The sequence below is a fragment of the Phymastichus coffea genome, unplaced genomic scaffold, assembly GCF_024137745.1.
Source record: "Phymastichus coffea isolate CEN01 unplaced genomic scaffold, Cenicafe_Pcof_1.1 PCOF00129, whole genome shotgun sequence".
NCBI classification, from domain to species: domain Eukaryota; kingdom Metazoa; phylum Arthropoda; class Insecta; order Hymenoptera; family Eulophidae; genus Phymastichus; species Phymastichus coffea.
The window spans coordinates 286,598-314,471 of record NW_026706940.1 but is presented as its reverse complement, the minus strand read 5'-3'; the positions used below and the strand labels follow the sequence as shown (position 1 = coordinate 314,471).

General features: G+C 41.5%; 1 protein-coding gene across 1 annotated transcript in view; it reads left to right on the top strand.

The window, feature by feature from the left end:
* LOC131671574 (uncharacterized) overlaps window positions 1–27,874 on the top strand; it is a 159,929-nt gene that overhangs the window by 120,687 nt on the left and 11,368 nt on the right. The window contains exon 4 of the mRNA XM_058948082.1: window positions 21,867–21,977. Coding sequence (XP_058804065.1) covers window positions 21,867–21,977 — 111 coding nt within the window. The remainder of the gene's footprint in view (window positions 1–21,866; window positions 21,978–27,874) is intronic.

Here is a 27,874-nt window from a genome sequence, read left to right as displayed (position 1 = left end):
GACCACTCACGTATTTTTTTATTTGGCTGTAAAAACGTAAAAGAGAACAACTTGATAGAACAAGCTGATAGAAAATAGAGAGAAACAATAATTGTGAACTGTATGCGAAACTAAAATAACACTTGAATTTAGATTAAACGGGCAATATTAAAAACAAAAAGAGAGCAGGCACGTGCGTGGCGAGGATCACACTATAGCGAGACTAGACCGGTCTAGGTGGCGAGAGTCTTACAGCTCTCGGGCCAGCAGCCGCAGCCAGAAATGGAAATGCTATTTGCACTCCAACGAACGATATATCTTGTTTCCCTTGGAGATAACGCTTCTGAGTCGCTGTTGTACTGAGTATGGCTACAGACGAGAATTGGATTGTCTTCAATAATCCACTGCTGCAGTTGTATCTGCTGGTCGGCAGCTTCGCTAAGAGGCTCTCCGAGATATGGCGGCTGCGTACACTTGACGCTTGTCGTTTATAAATTTTACAATTCAGTGTGCGCTTGTAATTTGCCGAGTCTACCTATTTGCCATGGACACCGAACTGAGCAAGAGCTAATATTGCCCATCCAAGCGCGCGGAGCTCTCTCTTCTTTGTTTACGCAGCCTCCCTCTCCGGTCTCATGCTCCCATATACTTTCTTTGTCTTTCCCTATTTCTATCCCTATCTCTCTTGCGCTATATGGCTGTCTTTATCGTGATCGCTTCTACCGTCTCCGAGTGAATTAGAACACGAGAGCGGCGATAATTTGCACTCTCGGCTTACTCTGCAATTTCTGCTATGGATATGATAAATCCGAAGAACACTTGCTAGCAAACCTTGCTGAACTTCGCAACCAGCACGTCGTCGTTAGTACAAACTTGCAAGACAGTCCGAGAACTAGAGATCGCGGGTATAACAGTTCTCGCAAGGGTGTCGAGCGAACGCGCGTGGCTAACCGCTGCCCATGATGCATAATGCAGTCGCCCCTTCGGCGGTGGTGGCAATGGCGGCGTTTGCTACGTCAGGCTTGTGGTTTTCGCGCGCCAAAGGAGCCGCTAGTCGGCCCCTTTGCTCTCGCGATTCTGCGAGGGCCCCTTTGAACGGTCATTCTTAAAGGTCATTTGCGAAAAGAGATCCGCTGCGCGCAGTTGCAATTAAAATAAAAAGGGAACCGAAAGCCGAAATATTTGAAATTTTATTCAACGACAGAAAAAGTTTGCTGGCTTGAACGTTTGGAAGAGAATCAACTGGACTCGTCTTCGCGAATCACTTGACTTTAGCGGTTGCATTCAATGTGTATGGAATTACTTTACATCTAAAAGACTTTCATGCAAATGCGAAGTGTTTGAAGTAAACCTGAAGTTGCTTGGGGAACTCGGGGAGAAAAAAGGAAGAAATTAACGAAACGAAGTGAAACTTAGTAAAACCGCGTCCGGAGAAGTTACGATAATCCAAGTGAGTGCGAAACTTTGACATCCGAAAGCTTCGGAAACTCTATGCGCTGCATGCGCACACAATCAACGAAGAAAATCCAATGCAAACAAAAACATGCATCTCAAAAGTATCTCTTCGCGGTGGACCGGAGCAGGGCGCGGCTTATGCATATTCAAAGTCTTTTGAAAATCCCACGCGCACACTGCCACGTATCTTCGCGCACTCGCGCATCCCGTGCGCGTGATGTGGCATAAAGTCACGAGGTCGATTACTTATTTATTAATCGAGGCTTACACACTGCCGAGTTTTCAATAAAAGGTCGGTCATCTCGTATGGATGACTGATGTGATCGAGTGCTGCGTGGATTTATTTTTTTTATTTTTTAACCGAAGCCTGTCCACGCGCACCTCAACGTCGAAAGCGAAACACCCAAGTATTGTTATAACAAAGGGTCAGTTGTAAAATACAGCGAACAATTGAAAGAAGGCAGAAAAAGAGAGGCGAGGAAAAAGCCTCGGAAGCTGCTGCGCTCAGGCTCTAAATAAAAATTTTGTCGCGCGAGGTTTATATCTATACACGTACGTATCGTTTCATCGCTTGCATTGCGCGAGAGAGCAGATGGAATTTTATACTTCGTAAAAAAGTTTGCACTCCGTCGCGCGTGTTTATATAAGACGTTTTACTACCTCGACGGCGCAAACTGATGCGAAGCCAAGAGAGAGAAAGACGCAGAACGACTTGGTATTTGATTTATTTCGCGAGTTTGAAAACGATTTTCACGCGCGACATCAGGAAAAAAAATGAAATAAAAATCAACGGTAATAGATGGAGGTAAAAAAAGTGTATTACGATAGATGAGACGCAGAAAACGAAAAATAAAAGGGAAACACCAAGCGAGAAAGAGAGAAAGGAAATGGGGAACAAGAGAGAGGATGAAATGTGGTTACGGTAGATAGAGTTTCTCCCTCGTTCACTGCGCAATCTCTTGTTGGAAATAGCAAACCGGTCGAATGTTTTTCAACAATCAGGCCGCCTATTATGCGATCACGATCAAACAACGTAAGGGACAGGTTCAATGCGCGCGCGCTTTCGAATTGTTTGTTGAATGCAATGGCTTCCAAATTAATTAGCGGTAAAAAAGTTGCACGAATACAAAATAAAAGTACTACTTGAATTCCGAACGAACAGAAGCCGATATCAGCGTGAAACATTAATCAGGTAAAAAAAGCATGGTCGATTTGACGTATGAACTCAATTACCCAGCACATTGCAGTGCGTAACAGCTCGGAGCAGTCTCGATATGTACGCCGGCATAATTAATGTCGCGCGTATCACATTGTCAAAACTTTGATTCAATATGCTGATTTAAATAGCCTAATTTCATTATTCGCGGGCGACAGAGCTGGGCGTGCTCTAACAAACCGACTGTTACAATTCAAAACGCAAAAGCGACGCATACACGCAGTCTCATGCATAATTGAACTTGCACATGCGCGCTCGTTCCAAATTACACTCATGTTAATTTCACTGCCCGCTACCGGCGCGTCGCAGTAAAAAAAATCAACGGAACTTGCTGCGACTTCAGTTTATGAGAATCGTTCAATGGGATAAATTGAAATGCCGAAACTAATGAAGGATCGCGCAACTTTTCTATTATTGGCTGTTTAGTGTTTGTCGCAGTCTAAACATCTAATGGCGCCTACGCCGCGAAAATGATCTCGAAGCGGTCATCGTGCTTCGTCAATTAATCAGCGACGATCAGGCAAATAAGTCAAGTCTTACTAACACGAGCTTAACGCACACGTGAAATTGTGTGGAGGGCCGAGCGAGGATTCATCATTTTGACGTATAGCTCACGTGAGTGAGACGGAGGGATAAGTCAAAACACACACACAAATACGCAGATGAACGCGCGCGCGTGAAGTCAACGAAAGCTTTGTCGTGTTTTCATCCTCGTGCTTTGTAATATTCGCGGCTGGAAATACATACGCTATTCGTGGCCATCCCTAACTCACTTCGAGAGAAACACATATTTCGACAGGTTGAAAGCTTTTTGTGATTTATTTGGGCGTGTCTCGTTTGCTTCACTAATTACCGCGTAGCTTATCGTTGCTCTATGCTCTACAGCACTCATTCTCTGCTCTTCTTTTGTTCGCGATTAATAAATATGTTGAGGCACCTTGTTACCGCGGCATTGGAAAAGCAGTAATTGCAATCTCATCGCGGCGAAACTTTCTCACGCGAGACAGCAGACCCACCGAGCTGAAATCTTTCGCGCGTCTCATCTCAGAACGCGCACCCGAAAAAATGAATTACCTGGCCCGACAGAACTTTCGCCGAGCAAACGAACGCGTCGAAAGCTTTTTGCCGGCGACCTGTCGCTCTTCATTTCAAATGCTAGCGAAAATGCAAAATCAACCGCGGCTCCGAAAGAAGAAAATGGCTTTCAACAAACCGTAAAAGCACGTCAATTCATTTTGGAATAGCCATTGTTAGGCGAAACGAGCTGCGCGCGCTGTTGTTATTAGCGCGAGAAACCGTGATAAATTGATACGCGGACCGGTGCACGCCGGTACGCTTTTATTGTGCCGGCCCCCTCTTTCGTCGTGCTTAGGCAGATCGTTATATATATACGCCTGATACTACCGAAATTGTATGGGTTTTCAAGCGAACGCAGACCTCCGTTGGTGCTTCCTCTTTTTTACGACGCCCCCCTCTGTTTGTGCCGTTTGCGCGTCTACCGAGTTTGAGCATGCTTTCGAACACCTTTGCTTAAAATATGAAAATTTGTCAGCTGCACAGGTCATGTCGAGGGTATGCTCAGCTCGTGCTCACCAGAGGAGAAAGCGACACTTAAAGGAATTGTTCAGCAGGCCTTCAACACATGAACGGGGCAAAAAATGTCTTGCATGTGTTGCGCGTCTGTTGGAAATCCTACGGATTCGCTGCTCGTTAAATCATAAAAAAAAGGATTGGATGACCCGAGAGAGAGAGAGAGGCGCGTGGGCGATGCGTAGGTCCAGCAAAACTACGCCCTCCTGACTCATTGATTGGGCCTTATTGAATTGCCAGAAAAGTAGGGAAAAAGGGAGGAGAGACAATTTTGCTTTCCACGTTGCTGAAGGGCATGAGCCGCAGCCAGTTCCTTCCTTAAGTGACTCCTTTCATCTCTGTTATCCGTGCGATCAATCTTGTTGGTATTTGTGCTTGCGAAACTATTGCGCGCGTGTGTGTGCAGACGTGCACCTTTGCTGTTCGCTCAACACCATCAGCGACGCCTAATCAGGGGCTAAGGACAGGAGTGCCTTAGCAGAGGGACTTCCTCTGGAGCGTCTTCACCCTTGCGGCAGTTTGCCCGTTGGATCCATCACTAGTAGAAACGTCAGCGAGGGCTCCACCCGTATGAGCTACGTTTAAGCTAGCAATGAAGACGTTTCCCTACATCGATTCCTTGTTGTGTAGGCATCAAGCTGGTAAGCGAGCGAGCGAATATTCATTGAGTGGCCATTCAATTTATTACTGCGACATCCCAACTATGTAAGCGCATTTATACGATTACTTCACACTGTTTATTATTTTTACTCTAATATGAATAATCTTCGTGAGATTTGTTATATTTATTTTAAGTAATATTGTTGTTTTATTGTAAGTTTTGTTTCGTATGTGTTTTATTCAAATGGCTTTTTTCTCACCTACGACTGGGGTTTTTTATGCCGGCTGAATCTTAGATAATTCATATTAATAAAGTAAAGTGCTTGTTGATTGTTTAAATTCTGACTTTTATTCCTTATCATCACGAATTTAGTTTAGAGTTGAGACTTATAGCATTAAGGATATTTACATTCTGCCTAATAATTTAACTAAAACTAAACACCCTCCCTCACAAGAATTCATAATTTCTCTCACCTTTCTAAATTCACTTATTGCGCCAAGATTTTATTTGGAAATCAGCCAAACGTTTATTTGATGTTGGCGCTTAAATTAGGATGCGCTTCATTTTTTCGGCGATGTGCCGATTGAAAAAAACGAAGTCTTGCAATATCCTACTTTATATACAATAAAAAAACCAAATGTGTCAGTCTTTTAGTGGACTTGTTGTAAAAATGTCATTTTATACCATTAAACGCGACTTGAATGACTATTCGAAAAACTAAAAAATATATCAATTATATAAATATCGAACTAACTTGAATTTCAAAAATGCTTCAGTCGCTATACAGATAATTAATCGCAGTCTCGTATATACTTAAAAACCAAGCTCGAAACGTAGGACTGCCACCTGTTATTTCACCGAGAGACTCGTAAATCTCACTCTCTCTCTCTCTCTCTCTCTCTCTCTCTCTCTCTCTCTCTCTCTCTCTGGCCAAATAGAGCACATTTGATAAATAAAGGACACACGCGCAAGGGGGCTTATGCATTTCGGATAGCCTCGCGCATTCGTCATAAGTTTGCCTCTCTCGCAGCCCGTGTCTTCGTCGCATAAATCTGCGCGCGTCCGCCTATATTCGCGGGCCTCCTTTCTTCGCTTTCTCGCTCGCATGCTTTACTTTATCAGTTTTTATCGTTATTTATCGAGCGAACGCGACTTTTACTCGCGAATATTTACTTTTCTCTGGAGGATTTATTCGCGAGAACGTCTATTTGTCGTTCACGAGGACTTATCGAATTCATTCGTGGCTGAAAAGGGGAAAAAATTGTTACGTTATCGAACGGTATTCCGAGAGAAAGTGTACTTGTACAGAGAGCAAGATTAATCTTATCGGCTGGGACGAAACAAAAAATAGATCGATCGCGGCAATAAGGCAACGAAGAATTAAGTTAACGACGGTACGCGGAATCAGAAAGTCCATAACAAACCGGGAACCAGAAGAAATTATCTACGGGCAAATTGAAAACTGAACTAGTTATCGGTAGATAAAATATTTCTTCGATTTGTTTTCTATCAGATTTGCCCAGTCGAGCCACTACTGAGTGCTAATCGCCGATTCGGCCCCAGGCTACTCACAAAGATTGTAGCTAACGCGCAGGAATATATAATGGATTAATTTATTTTTTCTGATTAAGCCTTTAATAACGAAAATCCGTTGGTAAAATGCATTTACCAACTGATATATAAATTTTTTAAATTATACGATTCTGCATTTCGCGAAATGGAAAGGAAATCCATTAACGTATTATCCTTTCCTTTGTTTCAGGTGAGTTTCATGATGCCCGCTACTGTGAGTATTGATGCGCGCATACGCATAGAAAACCAGTTAAGCTGATCAAATAGGCAGAAATAAAGTTTACCCAAAGTGTTGAAATTAATGTATTAACTCGCGTAGCAGCTTATTCTTGCCAAAATAACCGTGACCTACTTAATCTCGGAGCAGCTTATTCTTGCCAAAATAACCGTGACCCAGTTAAACTCAATAAATAAAACTAAGTGAGCTGTGAGAAACATAGTAATCGCTTCATCGTCCACGTGCGCGTAAAAAAATGAAATTAGGACATCACGGTGAATTGATTCGAAAAAGGGGCGGCGGGTGCGCGATTGCATATAGAGAAAAATCCGCTCGTAAAACGTATAATCTTTGCAGCGTATCGGATGAGTGGCCCTCCGAGCCTGGAAAAATATACGCCTATTCGATAAAATCGCTTTTCCTCTTCGATATACGGATAAAAAAAGGAAATGTTAGAAAAACGAGATAAAATACGCTCGGTGGACCACCAAAGATAAGTCGAGTTTTCAATTTACTGAACGGAATAACATTTTTGTGAAGTTAGACATTAATTTAATTTTACGATGATATTTTATAGCTTTTCGCGGTGTTCTAGATGTTATAAGATTAGCTGTATTTATGTAAGAAATTCCATAAATTGAAAATGTTAATTTTATTTTCACTGCCACATTTGAATCTTGATGCTGTGCTTTAGACTTTAATATTTGAATTTTTACAGCACGTGCTCTCTCTCTCTCGCTCTCTCTCTCTCCCTTTGCCCTCTTGGCTTTTCATCGTGGCTTTTCATCAGAATGTTATTTGTTAAGCCATTGTTTTTCTTGTTATCCTCTTCCAATCTTAGCCTTAGGTTTCGTCTTAGGTCTAGTCTCGGTTTTAGCGTTACAGTACATTTTAAGCTTCATTCTGTACTTCACTTTCGACCGGTCTTTGTTATTTCATTGTCTAAATCACTTGTTTATTCACTCGTCTATTCACTGCATTATTACTTTTATGAAATAATTGTATTATTTTTCCCTTGTATTCTCGTCAAACTACACAGGGTTATACTCCAATGGTGCAATAAAGTATAATCAATCAATCCCTCTCTCTCTCTCTCTCTCTCTTTCTCCTCTCTCATCACTATAAATCGAATGAAAATACATCGCTTCCTTGGCTTCATTCAAAATCGAAAATCTTTCAAAGGTTGTAGAACTTCTTTGATATTTTTTATCACCCGAACTGTTGCGTAAAAATAAACATCTACAAATCTACTGTTCAGAATTGTGCACACAAAAAACTATGACACTAAAAAGAAATAGCTTGCACGTTCTACAAATGTATGAAAAACTAACGCTTCTTTTCAAGCATGGTACGAAAAAAAAACAAAAAGAAGACGAGCGCGCGTCGACAACGATTCTTAAGGGTGAGCCAGCCGTTGAAAAAAAACCACAACGTTAACAATGCAAGACGCGTTCAGCAGGCGAGAATAGGGTAGCTGTTTGCCGAGCTTTAAATTCTCATCGCGCCGGCCACATGTGGCCCCATTCACGGCAAGCGTGTGTGGGCAGCGCCCCCCCCCCCTCTCTCTCTCACTCTCTCTGACGATTATTATTCGGGCGCGCTCGTCGACGAACTTTCCCGCGCCACTAACGCAAGTACTAAAACTAAACGCTCATTCACCTAATTTTTTATTCTTTTCCTCTACACGAGCGCCTCTCTGCTGGAAATTTTCAAATTTGCATAATATTAATCCTCTGCTCGGAAAAGTCAAAGTGCCGATATCGGAATTCCCTCTCCCGCATAAATTATGCTTTGTATAATTAATACTCGTACTCTTTGATTGCGCGACAGCGTATCTCGTAACTCAAACGCTAACGACTTTTATCCTTGTCATTATATATCCTGGCCCAATGCACTGCATTGATTTCGAATAATACGTATTTAATTGGTTAAGTGAGATCTGTGAACAATTTACATTGTTCTTGCTGATTTTGTAAATCTAACTAATATAATCTGGTTAGTTAATATGGCGATGACTATTGAAAACCCAGCGAAGCACTACACGATAACTGCCATATCAAATTTGAACCGTTTCTAATTTTCTTATTAATTTGCAACTATGTAGCAATACAATTAAAATAATGTGCATCATTCAATTTTCACGAAATCTAATTAAATTATCACTTTATATTACAATCTTTACATGGATGAAATTCGATCATTTTCAAATTAATACATAGAGAAAGTATACAAATTTTTAATGAAAATATAAGCTTCATAGTATACCATTATAATAGAAGTAAAACTTCTGTCTAAATATGTATAATGAAAAAATCCTTTCCCGAAATATAATCTCTGCTTTCGGGATGAAATTTTCCTTAGCTGTCAGATTAAATTATATTCGACTTGTTATATGAAACCCCCCATAATCACGTCAAGATATTTCAAAACAAAGTTATGAAATAGAACTCGCAACATAATTGTATTTGGACAAAAAAGCAGCCATTATTCAAATTGATCCTCGAATAGCGCAACAGAACAGGACGGTACTTTGATCCAGCTCATCAAGAAAAAAAACTCCGTAAAGTATCCCTTGGAAGCCACTCGTTATACCGCGCCAGTTTTAAGCTGGCAGCAAGCTCCTAGAGCTAACCTTTTAATCTCGGACCCATTAGGCGCCGCGATAATAAATGATGGAAATTACGCGGGCGTGCTTTTTCCCTCTATTCTCGCCAATTATACGCCTCCGAGATATATACAAGTGTTTGTTTGCAATACCTTATGCTCTTGGCGCTCGTTCATTGGATTATGAAGGAGCAGAGTAGAGCAAGTTACTTAGTCCGATGCACTTTAGTTCAAAAGAGAAAGAGATTCGTTTTTCTTAAAGTAACTGGGGAGCAGACTACTGTGTACCATTAAATTTCACGCCAGTTGCGCGTTAGGTTGTTTTTCTTTTCTTTTTCCTCGCGGCTCGCGCCAAGTTTTTGCTAATGTGCCCGCTCTATCTTTATTAAATTTCAACATTCTTAAGTGGCATTGGGTTAATTTTCGGTCTTGAAATGAATTGGCATACTTGTGAGCTTTTCAAATGTATTCAAAACTTATCGTCGCGAATCCAATTCGGTGGCGGTTGCCATCAGAAACACGTGATACCCGACATCTAACTCGAAGACAACCATCGTCAAGTCGTGAAAACAAAGTAACATCAGTCGTAACAAGCGCATAATCTGTTCGAATTAGCATACCTCCTGGCGACGGCGTCGTATAATACGGCGAAGTCGTAAACGTCGACGGAAGTTATACAAGCCGTTTAGAACTTTTTGATATCGCAGCTTGTGGCAGTTTTTATTATCGGATCGAGCATAATCGGCACAAGAGTGAGAAAGAAAGAGATAGAGAGAGAGAGAGAGAGTGTTAGAGAGAGAGAGCTGATGTTAGTATGCAACTCGTTAAACTACTCATGCCAAGTGAGCTTTTACAGCCCAAAGTGGCAAAAGCAACTGCTGTTCGTGACACGTGTTCGCTCAAATCCGAGAGCACGTTCTTCAACTTGTCGCTTAGCTTAGCTAACGGTTGTGACGCGTAATTCTCTCGCGCTTGAACGATCACTTAGAGCTCGACGGATTTATTAAATTAACATTTTTTTTAGATTGATTCTGACTATGTGATAAATTGATTTTCCACTTTTTTTTAATGCATCGTCATGCTTGAAATTTCATTACGAGGCACCCTTATCCATAATTGCACGCAATAAATTCCAAAGCGAGGCACGTTGAAGTTTTTCATTTATTTCAATTCGATAAAAGATGGATTTTTCTGGAATAAATGAATGGGGAAAAGTAATGAGGCATTTTCTATTTATATCGTGCAATGATCAAAGACGACGCGTTTTATCGAAATATTCCGGAAAATGGAATCATCGGTTTACGGTGAAAAAGTATTCATTTCCTTGATGTAAAGGGTAAGGTTGAGCAAAACTAATCGTCTAATATATATATATTTATTTATTTATATAGTTATCGGTAAATCTTGTCATTAATTTCAAGAAACATAAACAAATGGAAAACAGAAGGTATAAAAAACCTCGTGGGTTTCCAGGATAAGTAAAGATAAGGACAAAAAGAAAATCATACAACGTTCGCGTAACCTTGGAGTACGGTAACCGGCAGTTCGCCTGGAGCCAGAGCCTGTTGCCGTTGCTCGCGCGGTTCCCTTCAGCCTCCACGTTCTTTGCCCTCTCACTGCTACCGCCAAATTTTCCGCACCTCACGCCCCCATTGGCCCTTAAAGTCGCGCGCGCATTTTCGCCACGTCCGCTTTTCTTCGGTCCTCTCTCCGCTGTTTTTTCCCTCTCTCTCTCTCTCTCTCTCTCTCTCTCTCATCGCTCTTGTACTCGCCGGCCTACCGGTCCATGGAGTTGCCAACGCAATTACCCGTTCCATCCTTGGATGACCTGCAATGCCCGAGAGATTGCTGTCCCTCGTGAGGTCGAACAACCTTTAAGGAATGAACCTCTTCAAAAATGTCAGAGATAGCGTTACTACCACGACCATGCCACAATGCGCTCGTATATGCCCATGGACAAACCGAATCGCGAGCGCTCACGAGAAAGATCTTAGCGATGACGTCAGAATTTAACGGATTCATCGTATAGACAATCAAGTAATTTGCTCTTTTTTGATTATAGCTTATTTTCTAAGCTATTTTCACGGTGAAAGCATGCTTACAACAAGATATCACATTTATTACTACAGTCGCGTAATTAAGTACACACTTAAGGATCACAGTCACATTCTTGAAAACTAGCGCACGCTTCCTTATTACATCATTTTTGCTAGAGAACTTCCGAGAACAGCTGTGGAGCCGAACTATACCGACACGTCTAAATATCACGAAAGATCGTACACACGTCCTCTCTGGGGACGAAACCACTAGTTTTTTTTTAGCGATCTTGCGGTCGCCTGACATCAGGTCCTCCCTAATTGCTTTTCTTGCGCGTATGTATTTTGCCAACCCTTGCCTCGCAATTTTTATCGGCTATTTCAACCATGCCAACGTCGCGTCGCGTATTTAGAGACTGAAAGCGTGCTCGGAGATCCTTGTCGGCTCGGCATTTTCAACGTTTGATCTATCTTTACTCCATTACTATACTCGGAAATGTCATTCGGCATCGATATCTGACAGCTAAATTTTTGCAATACTGTGAGTAATATCATATCGCGCGTTAAGCGTCATGAAGTGGTGGCACCGAGATTGCAGTCGTCGACAAATTTCGCTCGCTGGCGCGGGGCCGCGGTGGCATCTATAATGCAGCGCGAGGCTTTGGGGGTACGTGATGACGTTAACGGCGCCGCTGCGCCTCTGGCTTAAGGGAGCTACTATGGCTGCTTTCTTTGGTTCGGCATTGTCGTGCGCGCGCTTTCGTATTAAGTTACAGGAGTGCAGATTCGAGTGTTTCATCGGCTGAAAAAACGAAAAGCCGTCAGTCGCATCGGGCACAAACACTTCGATTTGCCTTTTCCATTTGATCATTTGGTTATACGAGATCTCAAAATACAAATAAACGCTTGATGAAATATTAAGATAAAACAACGCAGAGATAAATTGCAAATTTGACAAGTTACTAGATATCTCGCGTGTTACTCAACGAAGTGTATCCGTTGCTTAAAAAGAGAAAAGACTATAGAAAAGCAACTACAAAAAAAAGCAGTCGCGCGTACAGTTATACACGCAAGCCGTAAGATAATACAAATAAATGGATTAAAATTAAAAGATAACTTGAGTCCCAGAAGCGCAGCTGTGTTGAGCGACAGCGTAACTGAAGGGAAAAAGAGAAAAGCTGCAACAAGCGAAAGGCTGTAGGTGACGCGCGAAAAAAAGTCAGCCAAGAGAGTAGAAAGAGAGAGGAAGAGTCGTGTCGAGGTTTGTAATTATAAATCTCATTAAAATTCGCCGTGCGCCGCAAGCTGGGAAAAGCCATTAACGTCGGACGGGTGGTAGTAGTAGTTCTCTCTCTCTCTCTCTCTCTCTCTCTCTCTCTCTCTCTCTCTCTCTCTCTCTCTCTCTCTCTCTCTCTCTCTCTCTCTCTCTCTCTCTCTCTCTCTCTCTCTCTCTCTCTCTGGTACGCGAGACTCGATGGATGAAGAAAGATAAAGCGAAACAAGGGAGAAAGAGCGAGAGAGTGGGTCGATAAGCAGTGTTATTTATGCCGGCTTGTAGCGTGCGCCTCGCATATATACACTCATATACTGTACAAATTTGTGCCAATGTCCTGTATATCCTCTCTGTAAATACACCTACTGCATTTGCGCGCGATTGTGTTTGCTGTGCTTGATTGGATTTCTCCGTTTTGCTCTAGCCTCTAACCGATGGATAATCGTTAACTGTATACTGACATGCGGACTATTCTCTTTTCAGACGTTTACTCATTGCCTTTTCAATGAGAACTTTCATTGTCAATCTTTCCCTCGTTCGCTGCGATTAATATTCATTATTGACACTATGGTCTTATTTATTGAGTTGTAGTTTCGTATAACTCAATTTCATATTGAGCTTCAAATTATTTTTTTTCCATTAAGGAAATGAACTGTTTGTCTTCGTTTTCCAAAGAAAGAGGTTTTCTTAAGAAGTAATTTCTTAAGCAAACATAAACAGTCTTCCAAGAGAGAGTTTCTTAATTGATCATTTTTTAATTCATCCGCAAGACGGAAAGGGAAATACGATTGCCGCGGAAGAGAAAGGACAGACAGATAGAGGAAGAAAGAGACGGGAGAAGACTTAAAAAAAAACCGACGGCCTTTAAAAAGACAGTCTGGCGGAATCGCAGTCTAGCGCGTTAGGCTATATACAGGGTGGACCATTTTAAGTGAGCCAGTACGTTTTCTTGGAAACTAGTGGGGATAGCGAAAAATGTTTCAAACAAAAGTTGTCCAACTTGGAGGGGGACATACCCTCATGACCTTGCCTGTGTCCTTGGATGTAATGTTCAAGGTCATTTCAAGGTCAACTTTGTTTTCTTAAACGGGACCCCCTATTTTTGACCCTGGATTTGGAAAGAACGGGAAATTCTACGTTCAGATGACCTATTATACGTGGGGTCTGGGGTGACCCTCAAGGTTATTTGAAGGTCATTTTTATTTTTTTACGAGTGTAAGATTTACGAAAAATAGTTTCATACAAAAGTTGCTCAACTTGAGGACATACCCTTATGACCTTGCCTGTGACCTTGGAGGTCAGGTTCAAGATGATTTCAAAGTCAACTTTGTTTTTTTAAACGGGTCCCCTCATTTTGACCCCGGATTCGGAAAGACCAGAAATTCTACTCAACGTCTTGTTTAGCCGTCACGTGTGCGGTCTATGTTGCCCTGTTTATTCATGGTCGTAATGTGATGAAGAAGATAAGTGATTAAAGTATTTTAGATTTACTATTTATTTACCAAATTAATCAATTGTTAATTACATGTGAAATATTTTACAGTAAGTGTTCAAAGACATTTCCTTCTCCTTGAATGCATAATTCAATTCTCCGATGAAAATTATCTACTGTCCTTAGTAGTGCATCCTGCGGTATGTTCTGACATGCGATCCTGATCCTATCCATCATGTCTTCTCGGGTAGTTGGTTGTTCTTGATAAACGACATTCTTCAAGTATCCCCATAAGTAAAAGTCAGGAGATGTCAAGTCGGGAGATCATGGTGGCCATGCAACTGGTCCACCGCGACCAATCCATCTACCATTGAATCTGTTGTCCAGGTAAGCTCTAACATTTCTGTGGAAATGCGCAGGAGCTCCATCTAACTACATCCACATTCTCAGTCTTGACATTTCCCTCAAAAAAGTAAGGTCCAATCACATGTCCATTGATAATGCCACACCACACGTTAACGCTCCAACGATGCTGATGATCTATGTGTCGATGCCAATGAGGATTTTCAGCTGACCAATAATGACAGTTGTGCCTGTTGAGCTCCCCATTATTTTTGAATGTAGCTTCGTCAGAGAACATGACATTACGGAAAAAAGTTCTGTCGTTTTGAATCATTTCTCTTGCCCAACGACAAAACTCCAGTCGTCTTTCCATGTCATCTGGTGTGATGGCTTGAGTGAGAGTGATGTGATATGGTCGGTATTTTTGGCTTCTCAAAATTCTCAAGACAGTTTGTTTTGGTATGCCAGTTTCTCTTTGAATTTGTAATGTACTAATATGAGGATTGTCATGAATAATTGCCAATATCACAAGCACGCGAACATCATTCTCATCGTAAGTATGATGTCTTCGCGTACGAAATAAATGTCCTTGTTGAGCTTTCACATGAACCCTTCGAATGGTGTTACGATTAGGGTGTCTTCGGTACGGGAAACGTTCTTGATAAAGTCTTGCAGCTCTATGAGAATTCCCTCCGGCTAGACCAAGAATAATAATCATGTCAACACGTTCACGCGCAGTATAATCCGGCATACTCCGAAACAAAAGGCTTTTGATTTAATTTTTAATAAAAATTTGTAACAAAAAAATTCTCCTCAATGAACACAAAATCTTTATTCAGTGAAATAAACGAATAAACTAAGCTGCTGTATCAAAAAATAATTTTTGTTTTGGGAGAATGAAGAGATTCGATAAGCCAACCCATACAATGACAGATATTCTATCTTCACGGTAAATGTTACTTTTGTGGGGTAAAATGGATGGTTAAGCTAGAAAAGCATACGGCCTTGCGCTAGCATATGATAAAAGGGGCGAATCAACGCTTTCCGAATCCGGGGTCAAAATGAGGGGCCCCGTTTAAAAAAACAAAGTTGACTTTGAAATCATCTTGAACCTGACCTCCAAGGTCACAGGCAAGGTCATAAGGGTATGTCCTCAAGTTGAGCAACTTTTGTATGAAACTATTTTTCGTAAATCTTACACTCGTAAAAAAATAAAAATGACCTTCAAATAACCTTGAGGGTCACCCCAGACCCCACGTATAATAGGTCATCTGAACGTAGAATTTCCCGTTCTTTCCAAATCCAGGGTCAAAAATAGGGGGTCCCGTTTAAGAAAACAAAGTTGACCTTGAAATGACCTTGAACCTTACATCCAAGGACACAGGCAAGGTCATGAGGGTATGTCCCCCTCCAAGTTGGACAACTTTTGTTTGAAACATTTTTCGCTATCCCCACTAGTTTCCGAGAAAACGTACTGGCTCACTTAAAATGGTCCACCCTGTATATATATATATATATATATATATATATATATATATATATATATCAAACGACTGAAGTGCGTTATTATTAGACATCTCGCCCCCTCGATGCTTATTTTCTTTTTTCCCTCTGACGCGCTTATACTCCACGGTTAATAGGCATTTACCATGCCTATTCAAGCTTTCACTGTGTACTTATGTTACAGCATTCGTTATGTGAAGTGAAGTTTTTCAACTCTCAAAGGATCTCGTAACTTTACAGTAAAAGCGCGTGCTGTTTTTAAAAAAATAAGGAAGTTCAACGACTTCTCAGTGGTTTCATTAAAGAAAAACCAGCTACAGTGCTAAACTATTTGACAATCTTGCAGCTTGCTTTTTAAATTAATCCTAATTGCCGAGAAATAAAAACGCGCGCGAGAAGCAAACGAGTTTTACTATTTCACAGAGTAACGCGAGGTGAAAAAGTTTTCTTTTCTCGTTTTACCAGAAAATTCTTTTTAACTTAGTGCTTCGATAATCTTCGTCGACGAAGTGAAAGTCATTCGTAGCCGCAAAACGAAAAGTAATTAAAAAATTACAAACAAGTAAATATGAACAAAACTCTAACAAGTAATTCGCAACTCACTGGCACCGAGAAATCCTTTTAAAAAGCCATTAGCCTTGAGCAACTATAACGAAAAGAAGAAAGCCTCTTTGCCCGTCGCGTGCCTTAGACAAGCCGAACAGGCTCCACTTTAGCGGCAGATTGTGTATCGACACCGTGTTTCCTTCGCTCTTTGCCAAGCGAGGCTTTTACTCTTCCTCGCAAGCTCAACCCTTATGTGCTCACGCTCGTAATCTCAGTCGGATGCGACTCTCGCCCTCTCTACCTTTGCATGTTTTATCGCGTGTGGCGGTGGCGCTGCTGCATGGCTGCTTTTTCTCGCCCGCGAGTTCAAATTTATTTTCTCGGAAAAGAAGAGGGAGCAGATTCTGCGCGCATAAACTCCAAGTAAATGGAAAAATTTAGTTTACCTGCAAATACTACTGGATAGACGGTTTTCGCTATGCCAATGAAATATTGAAATCATAAGTTTTCTCGAGCAAACGAATCAATGGATGGAAGAATGTCGTTGGGCAGTAAAAGAATACTCTTCGTCCCTGCGTGCAATTTAATAAAACGCGACTGCAATCTCAATCTCTCCGTTTCCTCAATTTTTTTCTATTACGCGTTCTTTTTCCGCTCTAATTTTCACGCCGTCACTTTTTTTTTCAAATCACAAGCGAGAGCCTACCGAACGACCGTTCTACTCGAGGAAATATAAAATGTTCGATAAAAATGTTTTCACACAATTTTCGTCAGTCATTTTGTATTTTCGTAATGCAAAATGCCATTCGATGGCCTAATGTTTAGCAAGCAAAACGGACATCCGTTTCAGACTGGATTCAGTAGTATAGATCAAGTTCTGGTCAGACCGATACGAAAACTAGGATTTTTGGCGAGTATGGATTTCAACAATCCACCAGGAAAGTAACGTTTTCTCTAAAAACATACTTGTGAAATAATCTGCAAACACAAGTACACACAGTGAACTTTATGAGATCTGCGTGAAATAAGCAGCCAAGCGTGGTCGCTGCCTCACCACAAGAACGTGAATCATCAGGGGCAGAGTCTTTCTTCTCATCTGCTCGTATATCAAGTAATAGTGCTGGTAGAAAATGAGGAGACGACTGGCAGAGTAACAATACAATATAACTGGTCGTAGCCTGCGAGCTCGTAACTTTTTCAATATGCGCTCTAGTTTATAAGTGTACAAAGGGAAAGGTGAAGCCAGCGCGCGCGAGAGAGTCAGCAATATGTCTTTTCCACGAGAGCTACTCTGCCGCTCTCGGTGTACAAGGAAAATCCGCTCTCGAATTAACGTTGATTCTTGCGGCAAATCTATCTCCTCTCTTCCCTCAGTCGCCGTCGCCGTCGCTGCCGTCGTCGTCGTCGTCGTCGTCGTCGTCGTCGTCGTCGTCGTCGTCGTCGTCGTCGTCGTCGTCGTCGTCGTCGTCGTCGTCGTCGTCGTCGTCGTCGTCGTCGTCGTCGACGACGATAGATGCGCAAAGAGCTACTTTAAATTAGATTGCCGCGCCGAGTCTTTGTGCAAGCTCCGCGCACATATTGCTCTACTCTCTTGCTCTCTCTCGCTCCTCGGGGAGCCTTCCGTTTAAAGGCGCGAACAACTTTTTGCCTGCAGACGCCCTGGCTGATTTGAATTTTTCTTCCATAGCGCTATAAACTTTACTTCTTCCTTCAATTTTTTGTTCTTGTCCGTAGTACTTTTCTGAGCGTTCTTAAACAATACTGTATTGTATTACAGATATTGAAAAAATATACATGCTCGTTGATAAATTTATACTTTTCTCTTCTGTCTTTTGACTATTTATTTGCTATGAAATCTGTGATTAAGAGATTGTAACATAATGTTTTATATACATAGATCAAATCAAAACATAAATTGAAACTATACACATTCATGATACGATTACTATTTCTTCGAATCGGACTTTCCAATAATGTTTATATAAATTAATATCAATAGAACCACTACTTCATTTCATAAAATTAAAATGTTAAATGCCAATAATATTTTGAAATATATATAATCAAAAATAAAATAGATACAGCCATATTTAGTTGTCATTTATTGTTGACCATTTCATTTGAAAATTCATTATTTTCATTATCTACATCATCATCAAAAGCGTAATGTCGAATATATCTTCACGTACAATGTAAAAAGAACAAACAAAAACATTTTTTTAATTACCTTGTGCTTTCATCAGTACTTATTACTGCTTTGATGTAAAGTTTTCAATGACGTATCGGCAAATTATCAAAGAACAGGATTAATATTTTGTAAAATCAGAGTATAAACGTGTATTTACGATGAATCGAACATCAAATGAAAAATACCATATTTATTTTATCATTCTTCTCTTTCCTCCTCTTATAAAAGAGAGAATCTGATGAAGCGAAGCCAGTTTATTCGTGATCTGATTGGCTAAAAAATCGTCACATGATCAGCTTTTATGTGGTAGTATATATATATAGTGTATACGCCCATGAAACATTACTACAGATATGCGATAATGATTAAATGTTCGAAAAATGTAACAGCATCGTCGGTATAGATGATTGATTTAACCATACTGACCTCAAAAAAAAGTCGACTGATACCGCAATTTAGAGAAATTAATTGAACTTTGCTCTATGTCTAAATTAACTTAGAATAAACAAAATAAATAATAAAAAATTTATAGATTATTGCGATAAAATATTGTGCAGTGATTTCAGTTTCGTTACGTAAAATAGAAAACTTTTTTGAAAATAGACTAATTATATCCGTGAGCATCTACCGAACTACGTCATTTATATCGTGAAGGATATGATTTAAAAAACTATAATATTTTTACAACTTATTTTACATTTTTTATCATATTTTTAAACTTTTTGATGTTTTTCCATTACAGATCTTTAGATCATAAAATCTCAAAACTTCATTGATAACATTTTTAAGTCAGGAATATCAACGTAATTACATATTTATTTACAGATAAATAATATCATGGGCTATATCTCATATCAAATCATGGGAATATTTAATGCACATTTAATTTTCGAATTTTCAATTTCGCCAATAAAAGTTTTGATCTACATTCGACTTTGAGCCTTACACATATAAAAATGATCAGACATATGAAATTTTTATATTTGTTATCGTGATTCCATCAGTTCAAATTGCACCTTAAACTGTACGTAGGTCCAGTCATGATGCGTGTAAAACAACTTCTTTCTCGCCGTTCCACAACTGGTACAGGAGATAAGTTTACATGCTAATGACTATAGGGAATTAAGTACAGGTATCTAATGTACCTCTGTAATGTTCTACGTGAACGCAGTTCTAAAAGTAATAATAAAAATAATAATATTCGTGCGTTAAAATGAATACAAGAAAAGACGAACACGATGAGCGCGTAATGCTCTAGACATTCCTAGCGATATTAAATATTAATTATGGATTCCTGTTATTCCTTTGTAATCCATTGAAATTGGCAAGCAGATTAAAAGTTTATTCTGAATGACTGAACCAATTGCAATATAAAATCCATGAATAAATTCATTAAAATCTGTGCTTATTAATATCCTCGTACAAAAAGAAATCTCATCGGTGAATTTTAAAGCAAACGCCAGGCTGACAAAGTGAAAAAAAGAGAGAGCAACGTATCCGTCATTGTTGTCGCCGGTAAACTTCCGGGCTCCATTCAAGTGCCACTTTTTTCACATCTGCTGAAAGTGACGCTATGAAACTTGGCTCCTATATAATCAGGCTGTAGAAGATGGATATACGCGCTTCTCTTTCACACTTGCTTCTCAGCGCCGTAAATCTTGTCGGAATATGACGTCTCCCTTATCTACGCCGAAGTATGCTTTTCTTTTTAAAACTCGGCTTGTTGATTGATTGCTATTAGCGATTCGATTAGCTTGCGGTATTCTGGCAGTGAGATTGATTTTGAGCCTGGTTAAAGTACCGATCGAATTCTCATCACTATCATAACTCGTTCGAAAAACTTTACAGTTCTCGCGGGTACTCGACTCTGCTATCGGAAGCTACCGATTGTTTATCGCGACCGCATCGACAGCCTGTCGATCGTTTCATGCACGCGAGAGTCTACGGGCGCTTATGGGCTTACGAGATCGAATTAACGGTCAGCAGAGACCAGTGAAAGAGAAAGAGAGCATGCTTCTTTTTGCCTTCAGCAGCAAAAGCAACAACGCGAGTAATAGCCGTGAGCACGTCACGAAGGGAGCTTTCTCTCTCTCCTTCCTTCAGCACCATTAAAAATGCTTTCAAGAAGCGTACACCAGATAGAATCCCTTGCCTTTTTTCCCTCCCTCTCTCACGATTTTCCTCCATAAAGTGATATTGACCTGTAGGTAGCCTTCTCTCTCTCTCTCTCTCTCTCTCTCTCTCTCTCTCTCTCACTCTCTACGAGCCATATAATGACGCAATTTATCGTTGCTCCGCCATCTCTTTTCTCGAAGCTCCACTTATTTCTATAGTCACGATCTCGTTCACCCTCTTCATTGTTGTTTGATTTGGATCCGCACCGATAGTTAAATTGAAATATGCTAGATTTTAATTATTATTTCTCCAAGTGTGACAACAAACCGAAGATTGTGAATACAATCTTATGGATTTTTTCATGTTAACGTGCTCATTATATTTTTCAATGTTTATTTGAATCTTACATCAAAGCAATATCTTTGTAAGAATGATAGCCTTATAGTTATCGAATGAGAAGTAAATTATGTATAATCATAATATCTCTCATGTGATTTTTTACCCTTGTTCGATATAGAAAAATAAAATTAAATCAGCTGTCACGGGTGCGACACCGGTGACTCCGTAGAGACGCTGTTTCCACCTTTGGGCTTTCTCACGCCCGGGCAGACGCTTATCAGCGTTTTCCGAGTGGCACCTGCATGCATACGTGCCACCAATGCAGATGCGTTCGCACTGATATATTAGTAAAGGGAACGATTAGGCGGGATATTAAAACAGGCGCGGATTAGCGTGATGATGGAATTCGAGCGTCGAACACGGGCAAGTACGCGACAACCGCGAGCGCAAGCACACACACGATCTTCCTCGATATTTTAGCTTAAATAAAGTGTAGCTACAGCGACTAACTACGACTCTCTTTCATTCACATATCCAAACCCGTTCGAAGGACCGGGCAACGACATAACGAACCGACCACCCGTGATACAGCGCAAGTTAATAAAACTCCCATGCCAAACTAAAAAATATAGTAAACAATGCAAAACCTAGATGAAATCATTAAAAATCGTCAAGTTATGTTTGTAGCAGACAGCCAAGCAAAATAAACATTGGGACAATCGGACTGTCCTATAATTACCCAAGCAGATGCGCGTAGTGTGTGTGTAAGGGAGGGAAAGAGAGGGCTATGGAGAAAGGTAGTGAGAGAGAGAGAGAGAGCGGTTAATGACATCCGGTGCTTTGCTCTGTTGCTTGCAGAGTCTGCCACAGACGCCGGCCGGCAAGTCGGGCACGAACAGTGGTGCAGGCATCGTCAATGGTTCCGGGACCAATCATCCGGACGCCGCTGCCGTCAACCCCGAACATCACGTAAGTCTCTCTCACTCTGACTATATGTGATTGTACGTTATTGCGCCTACTGCTAGCCCCTGCCCCCTCTCTCTCTCTCTCATGCTCTTGATGATGCTCGAGCAATTAGAGCAATTAGCCTCACGTCAAAGTCGATATGTCGATTCTCGCTACGGCAATCGCGCGCAACTATATACAGTCGAGTGCTACTTGCGCGCTCGCGCGCAGCGTTGATTGATTATTTCCGATTGTGGAGTAACTAACTTATCGTGAAATATGTGCCGCGCATAGTCCAACTTTTACCCGTCTCACATCATTCGCGCGCAATAGCAGCCCCGATTGAAGTAACTCATTATCCACCCAAAAGTTTGTTTTTAACAATTCTATCAACAAAATCGATGACTGCTCATCATGACCTACATAACACAATGAATCAATAATGATACGAGATTGAAAGCCTACGAGAGCGAAAGCGCAGCGTCGTCAATTGGACTTCCTTTTTGCGCATGTAGCATTTTGAAGATTCAGTCGTCAACAATGAATTAATTACTTTAAATTGCGCGACGACCCCGACGACCCGAAAAAAAGAACGACAGCAAATAACTATAAATTCGCGCGTGCGTTCGTCGCCCTTCAACCGCGCGACACGATAATGGGCTAAACGGAATACTTCTCTTGTCGCTCGACGGGGGGGGGGGGGGGGGGGAGGGGGTTGGCCCAGTGATACACCGTGTGCCGGCGCTACATCAATTTTCTAATGCGCGAGGACGCGGTCAGCTAGCAATAAAACCCGCGCGAGGAAATTTACATCGCGCATCGGCGATTTATGACTGACGATAATAAATTTGTTTGCGGCCATCACCACCACCGGCACCATCATCATCATCACAAAGCGTCAGACGAGAAAATTCCGTGTGATTTTTTGTTTTGTAGTCGTTGGCGTGCCGTTAATAGCAATCGCAATGAAGGCTGAATGTTCAGTCGCGTAAAAAAGACGGTCTTTTTAAATGATTTACAGTGGCCACCGCGTCGATTAACCAAATTAGCCGACGCACACCACAGGGCTAATGACATTAGTGCAACGTTAAACTATCACGTACAAAATGCGTCGGGAATTTGCGCGGTGGATTAGGGAGGCAGCTGGGGGGGAGGGGGGTTACAGAGCAAAGTTTGTATTAAATTCTGTCCGCGAAACTCATAAAAGCTTTCAAAACAAAAGTAAAGCGCTGCTCGACGAGAATAAGCTGACTAAACGTATTAAGTGACCTTTTGAATGACTACGGTGTGTTTAAATACTTCATCCAACTATAAAGACAGAGAAAAAAGTCGATGATGTACAGCGAGACGACTACGTTTTTTTTTTCCTGGTCAACTGCGTTGTTCAAAGTTATATAATGCGCTTGGCTGCGGTATAATTAGGCCATGGCTATAATTCCCGTTAATGACCCTTGCCATCGAGCAAACTTTTTACGATGCTCCGACCAGCAATAATAACACATATATACTAGAAAAAAAACCAGCGTTGGGTTGAATATTCTTTTCCTCTTGAAAACCACTGCTACGAGAATTTGGTTTTGAATTTGTAGTCGTCTGGAACTGAGAAAATGAAGTAACAAACTTCAGGTGTTTAAGTCTGCAGTGTCATAAACAATACGCCTGAAATATGGAGCTGTCCTAACTTTAACAACGATACTAGTTCACGTTGGAAAGTAAAGCACGCGCTGGCAATGAAAATAAAGCATCTCGTAGAGGAGGAGCTTAACACCATGTCATGGTTATCACAAACAATAATCGGGCGATCGCGCTCACGTGAATACGGCCATGATAGCTGTCGGTGGCACTTACCTTATAAAACTGACTGCCTGTCAGGTAGCGCAAGTAGCACAAGCCAGCGAGTAGCTTTTAAACTTTCGGAATATTCAGCAAATAAACATAGTTTAGCTCTTGGCTCCTCTCTCCTCTGGGCTAAACGCGTTTCACCGCCTGCCCATCCGACTCGAAAGTTAGCAACGATAAATTAGTTTAATCCCCCAGCATAAAGTTCAGTAGCAGGGCGCTATTCTCCTCGCCGCACCGCCACTTCACCTTCGTTCGCCGACAACTTCGCACGCGGACCCTCGCTCGCATCAAGCGCACGATTTTGATCGAATTTGACCGGCAAGTCCTGCTACACGCTTCTTCTTATTCTTCTTGCTTGCTTACTTACTTACTCGCTGGATCTTTGAATATTCAGTGGCTTTGCTGCGAATGCTTTTCCATCTTCTCTAATGGCATATTGCCTGAGTGTACCTTGCAAATTATGAAATTACATTAGATGAAATTACATTAGAGATAGCGAGAAAGAGAGAGAGAGAGAGAGAGAGAGAGTGAGAGAGAGAGAATGGAAATCGAGCGAACTGACAGAAAAGCAATGATGAGAATCCGATGAGGCTACAAAAAATTTCATTTTCATGAAGTCGTATCTCATCTATATCATTTATACAACTATGCCCAAGATTCATAGTCGGCAGTGCCGCGAGCAGCTTGAACATAGTTGTATAAACAATATAGATGTGATATGACTTCATGAAAATGAAATTTTTTGTAGCCTCATCGGATTCTCATCACTGCAGGAAAGCGTCGCACAGCGCTCGGTCAAAGCCGCTCAAATTTAACTCTCCTTCATCCCTGTGGCGTCCCCATAGCGCTCTCGGCGCAGTTGGCAAATCAAAGAATAAAGAGTCATTCGTCCCCTCCGCCCTCCGATGCGCAGCCATTTTCCACGGCAAAAGCTATTTATGCGTTTGTCTCTTGAGCCGCGCGTACTTTGAAAATGCGCTCGTCGTTGCCGTTGACGCGGAAAGTGAGCAAGTCGAGGAGAATTACATTGCGTCCACCCCAATCGTTATGGTGGCCGCGCAGACGTGACGAAAGATCGACGCGGCTGTGCGGTCGCGAGGCGCGAGCGCTCGCGTGCTCGACAACGAGTAACAAGTTCGCTCGACGTGCACATTTTCGAAATTTTTCTTGCCGCCCGGGAATTTCCTTAACGACTGACGACTAAGTCATTCGGCGGGGGCGGTTGGGGATTATTATTAACGCAATGGCTCACTCGAGCCGCGCTAATTGCAAGTAAAATGAATATGAATCCTGAGTGTACGTTCCTTTTCTGTACAGCCGCCAATTATAATTCCAATTAAAATGGTTGCCCAGACTTATTTGATCGTTCTTAGAAAAATGGTAATCCGGTGCGATACCCTTCCTTTTTTTTCTCGTGCGTTCAACCGTTTAATCGGTTACGTATTTACCTTCATCTCTGCAAGTTTACCCTACTTGCAGAAGACCGCGCTGCGTGAAAAAGAGAAGTTTCTCGTGATGAAGCTTTCATCAAGTGCATCGGAGACTATTAGAAAGTCATCGCGCGGTAAGGTGCGGGGTAAAAAAAAAACGAGCTCGCCCGTGGCAAGAGAGAAAGAAAAGAAAGGAAAAAAGGTGCGAGCGAGAAGAAGCAGCGCCGGCAATTGTAGCTACATTGCTTTTAATGCAGCGGCCGCCAAGAAAAATGAAGGCAGCGGTGAAGGCAGCACTCCTCATTTCTCATTCACGCCGCCCTATTTTCTTTTTCTTTTTTGTTTTCTCCTGTCGAAGATACGATGCGCTTTGAAAATGTACCTTACCGCCTATCTACTATATACAGCGCGAATATTATTCTTTAATATTTAGCTCGCGCTAAAAGCTGCCGCGCGAATAGTCGATCTTAATCACAAGGCAATTATTGATATTGAAACTTCGAACCTGAGGATTGAACACTTCGTGAAATTGCACTTTAGCTTTGTCAAGCGTTTCCAATCGCTGGAGCTGTCATTGATATAATCTCCATCGATTGCCGAATCAAAATACATTGACGTCATTCACTGGCAATCCTGAAAGCTAATTGCTCCAGTTTGACCTGCTTAATTCGAAAAGAAACGAATTGATTGCCCCCTCCACGTGAAAATAACGCTTTCACTTTCCCTCGCGATGACCTTCCTAGCCATCGTACTCGAGTATTCAGTGCGCATGCATAGCCAGCAAATCCCTAACTTGGTCTTAGCGTCTCAAACCGAATGGATTGCACGCGGCTTTGAACGAGTGAGCGAGCAATCAAGAAATTTCGCGACTTATAACGAAATCTCTTTCCTCGAGAGGCTACGGTAATGGGAAAACGCTTTTCTCTCTACCCCCATCGGCTAAATTGCCCAAGGAAGCCAGCGCAGTTGGAATGTTTATATCGCAGATGCATCGAGAATGAGAACTTTGACGACAAGCACGACGACGGCGAAGTAATTTCGTTGGAGCTACTAATTGGTGTGCAACTGCTTTCTTATTAAGGCATCTAACTAGACACTTTCAAAGCTTTGACGTAAAAGCGGCCGGGTACGAGCTAAGAAAGTAATGATTATCATAATAGGCGTTCCACTTTTATAATGATGTGTCAATTATCTGTAGCCTCACCAAGAGAGAGAAGGAGAGAGAGTGAGAGTGAGAGAACTTGTTGAGCTTGCGTATGCAGCTCGAAAGTTTTATCTACTTGAAAATATCGCCTTAAAATATATTCGGTGTTTGTGCAAGCTGTACATACGTATCACGTGTCAATGAGTTTTCTAATTTGAGTGATAATTAATTCGAGCAGTTATTTCAATCTCGTACTACTTTTGCGCAGTGATGCAGTTCAAGACGCGGCGAAAAAAAAAATTATTGAATTTAGGAGATTGGGTCAATTGGTATTACTGAGTGTTCTCATTACAAATGTTTGTCAATTCAAGAATAAAACATTGGCTAGAGAGAGTGAGAGAGAGAAAGAGAAAGCGAGAGTGCTATAAAAGAGGAACCCCAATGATATTTTCTTGAAAAGGCTGCTAATGTACAAATGTATACAGAATTATACCTTCAATCACAAAGAAGAACATTTTGACGTTAACGCGAAGGTAAAAGAAATAGAGAGTGAGAGAGAGAGAGAGCAACATTTTCTCATATATAAGCGCAACGACAAACGTCACTCTTGACGCTCGTCGCGGGCAACAAAACTCTTATTGCGCGCCTGGAAATATTCATTTCCAGCTTTTCGCTCGCGCGCCAACCGAGAACAAAAAGCTTCGCCTGGGAAAGCACTTGCGCACACGACTACGCGATATTATGCGTTTTTCGGCCGGAACTTTCATAGCCACGCGTGCAAAAGCCTCAGAGAGTAATCGCGCTATAAGAATTTCATTTCGCCGCGAAAACTCTCTCTGGCTCGGCAAACAGGGACTCGATTCGTGCTCGCGCCAAAGACGTGCGGGTATAAATTTAAAGGAGTGTGCAGAGCAACGCTCGCACGTGCAAAAGCTGCGGGTGGAAAGTACGGGAAGCAAAAGTCGAAAATGCGCGCGCGACTCGCGTTGTCGTTGCCTTTATACTCGGCGCGCGTCGCGCGCAAAAATGTTTCTCCCCCCCTCCCCTCCCCAAAAGATATCGCAAGAGCGCGCGGCGAGCTATTCCCGAAAAACTTTTACGCTCGATTGCGAGAACCACTTAGACGAATGAGATCTCTTTTTCTCGTGTATACGGCGAGAGTTTGTCAACAAACAAACAGAAAAAATGAAAAAAAAAAAAAAAAACAAACGACATGATATTTCTCTTACGAGCTTGGAATCGCTCGAGAAGGATTTAGGATTTGTCGAGGCTCTCGAGGCAGACAATAATAAAAATTTACTATTGAGTTTTTCTTTAATGGATTGAATGTTGATGCACGTTTACCACTAACCATATTTCAAAGTAATTAAAAAACAAAGTGTATCATGTGCAATCGAGCAAATGAAAATACCTTTAAATCGATCTTTCAAGTAGAAACATTTCCAATTTACTCGAGTGTCTCTTATACAAATCCGCCCACTTTCCCTAATCATCGAGTATAAAGC